The sequence below is a fragment of the Sorghum bicolor genome, chromosome 1 (genome assembly GCF_000003195.3).
Source record: "Sorghum bicolor cultivar BTx623 chromosome 1, Sorghum_bicolor_NCBIv3, whole genome shotgun sequence".
Lineage (NCBI taxonomy): Eukaryota > Viridiplantae > Streptophyta > Magnoliopsida > Poales > Poaceae > Sorghum > Sorghum bicolor.
In genome coordinates, this window is record NC_012870.2 from 27,730,866 (window position 1) to 27,740,989 (window position 10,124).

Genomic DNA, 10,124 nt, shown 5'->3' on the forward strand with positions numbered 1-10,124 from the left:
AAGATTTAAATTTCAAACACATATTTGAGACTCAAGACGACTTTAAATAAAGAACTTGTCAATATCAAACATATAGATCAGGTCGGCCGCTGGAACTTTGATATTAACTATGTGAACATTTGAGTTCATTTAGGAATTCTAAATTTTAAATTTTAAAACCTATAACATTCAAACACATATCTGCATGGGACATTAAACATCTTTAAATTTAAAAGTTTATAACTACAAAGTTGTAGATTTAGTGAGAACTACAACTTTTGTATAGACAATGTCAACATCTGAGATTGTTTGATAATTTAAATTCCAAATTTTAAAATATGTGCAGTTACAATAATATTTTGGGACCAAACAATTTCAATTCAAAAACTTTTCAGCTACAAAATTATAGGTCTCATCAAATGCTACAATTTTGTTACAAAGTTTATTTTCATCCGAGTTCATATGAAAAATTTATGAATTATTTTTTGATGCAATTATTAATCAAGGTGGACATCTTAAGACGTCCTTCTTGGTTAATTGATTAATGGAGACCGTGGCCTTAAGTTGCTGCCTCGGTTAATGACTATTACTGAGGCGGTTGTATTAGAATACCAACTTTGTTTAATGATTAACTAAGACAGATGTATTATAATGCTCGCCTTGATTAATAGATTTTAACCGAGACGGTTATTACAATCCCCACCTTGGTTCTTGACTAATCGAGGTGGGCAACCAGGCCACCCGCTTGTATAGTAGTGAGTGGTCCCTAGAAACATTTCTAACCTAGTTCTTCCATCCCCTCACGCTTTCTTGATCCATCACGGTCTAGTTAGGCACTAGATCCTATGAAAGATAGATATACACCAAAATCAAGGCTTTCTTGTTTGCTTGAACTTAGCAGCAATACTTTTGAAATAGTATTTTTCTCTCACAACAAATCTAATTCAAAATTTTCACACAAATATTGAGCAAGGATAATCAACATTTTGAAATACTAGATTCAGCATTTATTCAAATCCCAGTCCAACGTTGATATAGTGAAATCAAAATGTTAAAAGGGTAAACTCATAACATTGTAGTAGTTTTTTTATAAAAACTTGAGTTACCTATATAAAAAATAAAATAGAAAAAAAACTATGTTGGATCTTATTTTTTGCATTAATTCTAAGAAATGCTGTAGTTAAAACAAATTTCTAAATAGATACGTTGTTTTGGAGAAAAGTTCATTAAAAATTTTAAAAGTAAGCTAGAAAACTTGAGAGATGAAAAAAAAAAACTAGAGAGAACAGTCCTAAGCACCTGCTTAGGCCACGTGGAAGTTTCATGACTTAGTTTTCAATGTATCTATATTTTTAAAACTGTGTAGAAGAGGTTTTATCCCTATTAACATATTTAATATCTATGAAACTATGTTGAAACTCCATTAAAATTAGTCTTAGAAAGTGCACCTCGTTGCAAACTAGCTCTAGCATCCACGCTCACTCCATATATGTCAAACCTTTTCAGGAAAACAAGATTTAAGTTTTTTTTTAAGAATTATACAGTATAACACAAACACTCACAACGCGCACACACTCACTCCCTATAAATGCACATACGCAAACACTACTCCTATGAGCATCTCAGAAGGATTAAGCCGGTACATCACGAGATCCATGATGTCACCACAAGTTTCTCACTGTCGACGAGGATATCCTCTATCAATAAAAGCGTATCGCTGTTAAATTTTAAAATAAATTCAAAAAATACGAAGATCCCCAGCCGCTGATCTACTATCACTTCAAAAAAAAAACAAGATATGCATGAATATTGTATACTTTTCTGCTGCTGTTCACACCAGATACCGTGAAGGTGAAGCTGCCGACCTTTCACATCCACCATTGCTCCGTACATCAACTGCTCCGAGGATGAGATGACCTGCAGTCCAGATCGACCACGGACACGCACTGCAATCCATGTTGGTCCCTTTTTTGTGGGCACACACATGGAAATCTAGTAACGAGGACAAGCTCTTACTACTTGTTTTCGACATGGAAACAGCTGCTTATAGTCGTATTTATCGAAGACCTTGTTGCTTCTACGGCAGAGCAACATGTATGCAGAGATGTTCTTCTAGATAAAAAAAATAAAATTCAGAGATGCATACAATAAAGAAGTCAAAGGGAAGAACGGGACGGACATTCAATATATCATCTCAAGCGCAGACAAATTCCTACAACCAAAACACGCCACACACCTTCAGATCCAATCCTTTTCAGATCACATTGCACTAAAAGTTGCGAGCCATCGATTTTGACTAGGAAGAAAAAACACAGCATGAACCATGAGCTTTTCTTCCCTGCAATCCGTCCTTGCTCTCGTCATCGCTCGCATGAGTGACAAGATTACAGAACCAGAGGAGGATTACAAATTATGCAGACTTTACAGTACAGAAGAAATCTAACAGCTATTTGCACAGGAGTTATGTGCTGTGACACTGCAGGAAGTTTTGGAATTCCTCATGCTCTGATACAGCAATGGAAATAGCTCAGGAACTTCTTCCTTCCCTGCATCGATAGCAATAGATTGGAGTTATTGGCCAGTCTTTGGCAGCACCAGTCAATTACATGCAAGATTGGTGGTGGAAACATTGCTACAGTTGGTCAATCTTAAGCAATGGAACACATGATGGTAATCCAAGGGAAAGTTCGGCATGCAAGACATTGAAAATGTCATGTTGAGAATCTGAAAAAAAAAACATGTGGTCCTCATGGGTATGTGGAATATGTCAAACTATGGGTCACTAATATCAGTGAACGACACATTGGCACACACTTTACGAGTAGTTAACTGTGCCTGCAGTTCTTCATCAGGTAGCACATCAACAAGATAATAAACCAACAACAATACAAGTCATGCACTCATCACCACCTGAAAGTAACGAGCCAAACTACTTTTCTAGAAGGGAATGACTTTACTTTATCGTGGCCAACTAAACCACATCTAGTTTCTTCTCATTAAAAAAGAAAACATCTATAACCACCTGCACTAATCACACCCTTTGGGAATTCGATTCCCAAAAGCTGCCCATAGCCTTATTAATTCAGATCACTGTACTCCGCCGCATCACTGCCGTCTACTGGTAAGGTTAGTTAAAATTGGACTCATAAAAGGAGCGTCCATGGGAGGTCGTTTAGTATCTATGCAAACCCACACATCAATATATTCTATGAATTTCAGAGGGAAAACAAATTGCTGAAAAGTTGATGCACACGTGAGTGCTCCCAAACCCATTAACTCCTGCTTCCCACTGAGTCAGCAACAAATGCAATTGGCAATTGGACCAATATCATGCTGAAGCTACTAAAACCATCCACTGATGGATGGGTGACGTTGTTGTACACCATCAAATAAGGTACAAACATAAATCTGATTTATTTATTTTGCCCAGATAACCTTCTCCCTCCAGATGGACAACGACGTGGCCCATAGATCAGTACAGCTAACGATTCAGACAAATGCAGATTTGGAGGCTAGGAAGACATTGATGAGGCTGTCTTTTTCATCCAAAGTTGAGCCAATCACTACTACTGCTACTACTGTACACTGCATGCGCATAATTGGATGCACTAGCCTGTTGTATCTGCAATTGCCGCATCATAATTTGATAATATTTGTCACAAACAAACGAAAGTGCTACAGTTCCGAAAAGTTTCACTTTTCGGAACTAAACAAAGCCGTAGGGCCAGTCAATCGCTGCTAAAAATTGTACATGACAATTCTACGGATGTGATGGTGGTACTCGGTTGGTCCCTTCTCATGGGCATAAAAAGTATAAAAAAGTATAAAAATTAGCTGCGTTATACACCCATCCTGAACTGTCTGATCTTTTCAGAACCGCAGTGGTCTGTCTAGAACAACTGAAACTAGGCTCGCTTCTGTCTTCTAACAATTCAGTAACTAGGTGCTAATAGTTGTACTGTGTGTTATGTTAAATTAAATTTTCGATTTTGTCTCGACACGACATCAAAAAAGTCGATCAAGAAATTCGAATCCTTTCAAGTGTAAACATACTTTCCGGTTGCTTCAGTTCCACGCCCTGCAATTGAACTACAGCCAAGCCAACCGGATTTTGGTAGGTGAGACGAGTGAGGCGTGAGCGAGCGAGACAAGGTGAAAGAAGGCACTCTGCCTCACAAACTCTGCTGGGGTATGGGCTACTGGCTAGTGGTACGAGTGAAAGACAGTTGATTAATCCAGAATTGTTACCGTAGGGGAGTCGTCGTGCAGCGGCCGGCGGTGGTGGTCGTCGGCGACGACGGCGGAGGACTTGGGCGGCTGCGCCTTGCTACTCTGCTGCTGCTGCTGCTGCTGGAGGAGGTCCTCGTCGCCGCCGAGGCTGGCCCTGGAGAGCTCGCGCTTGTTCTGCTTGCGCATCTCGCGGATCTTGGAGAAGTCCATGGAGTAGTCAGGCACGGCGCCGTTCTTGACGTCCCAGTCCCCGAACGCCGGCACGGTCATCCACCCAACCGCCGCGCCCTGCTGCTCCTGCAAGCAGCGGAGCGGCCCGATTCAGATTGTTGCCCCGCCCCGATGGGGTCAAAATACGGACGGGAGGAAGGCAGGAATGAATCCCAAGATCTCAAGAAAGTAAGAACAAGGAAATCACTTTCCCCAGGACAGGAAGCGTGCTCATGCTCATACCTCCTTGCGGTTCTCCATGAACGCTGAGCACCTGGTGAGCCTCTCCCTACCCCTCGCCTGTAAGCTTGTCTTGTGATTGTGAGCGCTGCTGAATGGTGGAGGAAATCAATGAATCAATCAATGAGGAGCAGTGTCAGCAGCAGCAGCGTCCCAGGCCAAGGAGACGTCGGTTATAAAAAGCGGGGGAAGTAGAAGTGGGGAAGAAGGCGATAGTACTAGCTGCCTATCCCCGCCCCGACGGACCGCGGACGGACTGACACATCGGGCGCGTGAGCCGCCCGCCCGCCCGCCCGCTTGGGAAACGCAACGGGAATTGCTTCAGAGCCCAGCAGAGAGTGGGCCCGGCACGAACGGAAAAGTAGGAAAGGTCGGCCACAACCTGTGGGCCCCCATGCCGCACTAACATCGTCAACGGTCAGCCGCGACCTGATGACTCCATGCGCCGCCTTCGTCTTTTTACCTTAAAAACTAACTTTTCAAATTTTTATATTGAATCTTGCAGTATATATATATTATTAAATATAAATATAAATATAAATTAATTATACAGTTTATCTATAAATCACAAAATAAATCTTTTAAATCTAATTATTTTATAATTAAATAATATTTGCTAAATAAAAATAAAAATAATATCGTGTCAAAATCCAAAAACTTTTTGATATAAACAAAGCCTCAGACTCGATATAGTCCTTTTCTTTTTTTTCTATGGTCTTGTTTAATTCCCAAAATTTTATAAGATTCTTACATAAAGCATTAAATGTAAATAAAAACTAGTTAATTATACAGTTTACCTATAATTTATGGTATGAATTTTTTAAATCTAGTTAGTTCATGATTGAACAATAATTATTAAATACAAACGAAACTGCTATAGTAGCCAAATCCAAAAATTTTCACCAACTAAACAAAGTGTTGGGTACCATAAAAAGGGATACCCAAATCAGAGTAATAAAAAACGCAAAAAACAGAGCATATTAACCATAATCGACGGGGCACGGTCCCCTACTCATCTGATCCTCAAGGCCTCGGACGCAAGTTCCGACTCGCCCGACCTCTCAGGGCCTCGGACGCAAGTTCCGACTCGCCCGACCTCTCAGGGCCTCGGACGCAAGTTCCGACTCGCCCGACCCCTCAGGGCCTCGGACGCAAGTTCCGACTCGCCCGGCTCCTCCGGGCCTCGGACACAAGTTCCGTCTCGCTCGATCCCTTCTGGGCTCGGGCGCTGGACCCCGCTCCACCAGGTCAACAAGACTTCCACCACACGGCGTCCGTACCCACGACATAACAGGCACGATGACTCCCATACCGCAGCAGAGCAGGGTCACGACTGTTCCAACCACCCTGGTCACTGTAGCCTTACCTCTTTCACTATGCAACCTTAACTCTTTCACTGTGGTGTACTGCCTCACAGTAGAAAAGGGGATGGGGAAGGTTAACTAGCGTCACTGTCTGCTGTCTTCTCCCACTGTTAACAGGACGATCGACAGTATCACCAATCCGACCCCCATGACCCCTACAGGGCTCGGTAACCCTCTACAGGAGCAGCCATGTTGTCAGCCATCCCTCAAGGATGAGATGGACCAGCTTCAACAGGGTCGGGACTGTGGCTTCACCGTTCAACAGAAGGAAATCTACTCATGTAAATACCTGTCTCCCCTTGAGGCTATAAAAGGGGAGCCAGGGCTCACAACTAAGTTCATAAGGTTCACACAGACGACCATCACACTCTTTCACAGAGCAGCGACCAACACTATGTCCACCACAAAGTCGAGACCTGGAACTTAACCCTCTCTCGCAACCTGCTTGTACCCCCCTACTACAAGCACCTTTGGGTGCAAGGATATACAGACCCCCCGATCACACTGGACGTAGGGCATTCTAGGCCCGAACCAGTATAAATCCACTGTGTCTCACTTGCATCACCATCCAGGCTTGGGTAGTCACGCAAACTTATACTCGTTCGTGTCTAGACCACGAGTCTAGACGCCGACAGTTGGCGCGCCAGGTAGGGGCCTTCTGCGTGACATTCACCTGTCCCTACTGGGAAGGCTTGGATGGCAGACGGATTTTACCCACTCCGCCGCGGCACCATCATGACGTTCGGGAGTTTGGAGTTCATGTCCCTCGGTTCCGGCTACGACATGGTCCTCCTCCCGCCACGTGGTGATGTCGAGCCTCCTCCCGAGCCGATCCCACCACAGTCAGTGCGTGGGAGTCGTTCGGGACGCAGTGCGGGGGGCACCCGGAGGGGGCGTCAGAGATCCAGGATCTCTGACCCTACCACTGAGGCCAGGGTCCGTACGGCCCTCCCCCCGCATTTTCCTCACCAGGTCGTCCGTTCCTCCGGCCCGACAGGCGCTAGAGGAAGGGCTCGCGGGGCATCAAGCCCCGCTCCCAGGACCAACAGAGGATCATCGCGACCTCCCGTCCCGCCCCGGTCGAAGGAGAAGGCACGGCCCGCGCCCGTCCCCCACAAGGGGGACAAAGGGGCCTCAACATCCTGTCCTCCTCCACCTGAGGATAGAGGAGAGACAGCGGCACCTCCCGAGTTCCCTTTCGGGCTCAGGAACACGGCCGCCACCTACGCCTCTTCCGTGAGCACTTCGTTAAGTGCGTACGTGGATCTTCCAGGGCACCACTTGAGATCTACCCTGAACCTCATCTCCACACCGCCCGTCTCGTCATACCCAGAGGATCCTACCTCAGGTGACGACGAGTGGGCCGGCACTGACTTTTCCGGGTGTGGCGACCCGGAGACCTTCATGCGCTTTTTGGAAGCCAGCAACTACTGTCTCGCCTACTCCGACTCAGACGACGGGAGCTATGACCCGTCGTGAGAATGCTTCAACCTGGAAGTAGGAGGGACGCCGCATAACGCCCAGGGGGGCGCAGGACCCTCTAGGCAGGAGAATGCAACCCCACCTCCCAACCCTACTCCCGGGACCAATCCTGGAGCCCGTGGGGTAGCATCAGCCCCTATTGGAGGACACCGCCCTGACCTCGAGCAACTCGATGAGCTGGAGGCCAGGCTCGAAGAAGAACGCGCACGCCTCCGCCAACTCCGCGAGGCCCTGGTCCGAGACGCGTCCGGCCGCGGAGACGGGGGTGAAGCTAGACGCCGCGCCCGTGACGTCAACCGCCGTATCGTCGAGGACCAAGGAGGTGACGCTCCGGTCTTCAGCACGGCCAGCCAGAACGTGATGGCCGCTGCACTCCTCCTCAGAGCGATGCCCGAGCCGTCGACCCCTGAGGGAAGGAGAGTGCGCTAGGGGCTACGTGGCCTTCTAGAGCAGGCTGTGGTGCAGAACGCAGAAAGTTCTGTGTCACAATCCCACGGCACGAGACGCCAAGAGGACCGACCCCCTCCTAACAAGGCACCAACGGTGCAGGGTCCACCGCCCCCTAATCCACAAGGGGGCAACAGGGCCCCATCAGTCCACGAACGCGTCGGGGCTGACGCGGACATTCGGGCCACCCTCGAGGCCAGGCGGGGTGACAGGGACGAGGCCGAGTCTCGACGCTATCGACCGCGCCGAGGTGGAAGGTACGACCCCGATCACGACCGCAGCACGTCCCCGAAGCCTCTGGGTCCCTGCGTCTTCAGCGAGGCCATACGCAGGGCCAAGTTCCCGGCACGATTCCGACAGCCCGCCAACCTCACCAAGTACTCAGGGGAAACCAACCCTGAGCTCTGGCTGGCGGATTACCGCCTAGCATGCCAGCTGGGTGGAGCGGACGACGACCTGCACATCATCCGCAACCTCCCACTACATCTGGTCGATACGGCCAGGGCATGGCTCAAGCACCTCCCTGAGCGCATGATCCACGACTGGGCTGACCTGGTCAAGATCTTCGTTGGGAACTTCCAGGGCACATACGTGCGCCCTGGGAACTCCTGGGACCTCAGGAGCTGCCGGCAGAAGCCCGATGAGTCCCTCCGAGACTTCATCAGGCGATTCTCCAAACAGTGCACCGAGCTCCCCAACATCACAGACTCCGACGTCATCGGAGCCTTCATTTCCGGCACCACTTGCAAAGAACTCGTACACGAGCTCGGACGCAAGACCCCCACAAGCACTAGCCAGCTGCTCGACATCGCCACCAACTTTGCCTCAGGCGAAGAGGCAGTTGGCGCCATTTTCTCCGACGGCGCAGCCAAGGGGAAACAGAAGGCCGAGGCCACCGAGGCCTCGGGCTCACGCGACCCCAAGAAGAAGAAGAAGGGTCGCAAGGGGAAGCAGGGTCAGTCGGACGACAACTTGGTCGCCACAGCAGATCGCAAGAACCCCAAGCGGGCACCTACTGGCCTCGGACTCTTCGACGAAATGTTGAAGAAGCCGTGCCCCTATCACAGGGGACCAACCAAGCACACCCTTGAGGAGTGCACCGTCCTCCGTCGGTACTATACCGACTTCATCACCAAGGAGAGCGCTGAAGAGCCTCCCAAGGACGACGACCCCCAAGGGGAAGGTTTCCCCAAGATCAAGAACTGCCTCCTGATCTTTGGGGGGCGTGCGGCTCGCCTCACTGCGAGTCAGAGGAAGCGCGAACTCCGAGAAGTTTGCGCGGTCAGCACGGCCACGCCCTCGTACCTCAAATGGTCCGAGAGCGCAATCACGTTCGACAGACAGGATCACCCGGATCGGAACCCCAATCCCGGGAGCTACCCTCTGATCGTCGACCCCATCGTCGCCGAGACCCGTCTCACCAAGGTACTGATGGATGGAGGCAGCGGCCTCAACATCCTCTATGCCGAGACTCTGGCCCTCATGGAGATCAGCAAGTCCCGGCTGAGGAACGACACAGCGCCATTCCACGGAGTGGTGCCGGGACATCGCGCCCACCCTCTCGGACAGATCTATCTGCCCGTCTGCTTCGGGACCCCTGACAACTTCAGACGGGAGGTCCTCACCTTTGACGTCGTCGGGTTCCTAGGAACCTACCACGCGATTCTGGGACGACCTTGTTACGCCAAGTTCATGGCCGTCCCCAACTATACCTATCTCAAGCTCAAGATGCCAGGGCCAAAGGGCATCATCACCGTCAGCACGACCAGTCAGCACGCCTACCAGTGCGACGTCGAGTGCATTGAACAGGCCGAGGCTTTGGCTGAGTCTCTGGCCATCCTCACCGGCCTCGGCGACTGCGACCAGGATGTCCCCGACCCCAAGCGTCATGCCGGGAGCTTCGAGCCGGCGGAGGAGACCAAGCTAGTCTTTCTTGACCCCGGGACCTCTAAAGGTAGGGCGTTGAGGATCAGCTCCAGCCTCGACCCCAAATAGGAAGTGGTGCTCGTCGACTTTCTCCGCGCAAACGCTGACATATTTGCGTGGAGTCCCTCGGACATGCCTGGAATACCGAGGGAAGTCGCCGAGCACTCTTTGGACATCCGAGCCGGCTCCAAACCCGTGAAGCAACGCCTACGCCGATTCGATGAGGAGAAGCGTCGGGCCATCGGG

At 49.3% G+C, this 10,124-nt stretch overlaps 1 protein-coding gene across 1 annotated transcript; it reads right to left on the reverse strand.

Annotated features, from left to right (window-relative positions):
* Positions 2,136 to 4,938, reverse strand: LOC110431982. Its single transcript, XM_021451865.1, has 3 exons — positions 4,663 to 4,938; positions 4,228 to 4,506; positions 2,136 to 2,525 (listed from the first exon to the last, which is right to left on the reverse strand). Exons 1-3 carry the CDS (start codon positions 4,678 to 4,680, stop codon positions 2,478 to 2,480), a joined length of 345 nt encoding a protein of 114 aa, XP_021307540.1. The 5' UTR covers positions 4,681 to 4,938; the 3' UTR covers positions 2,136 to 2,477.

Coding starts and splice junctions, on each gene's coding strand:
- LOC110431982 (XM_021451865.1), bottom strand. Junction 2,526..4,227: donor TGCACGACGACTCCCCTACG/GTAACAATTCTG, acceptor CTATCGATGCAG/GGAAGGAAGAAGTTCCTGAG.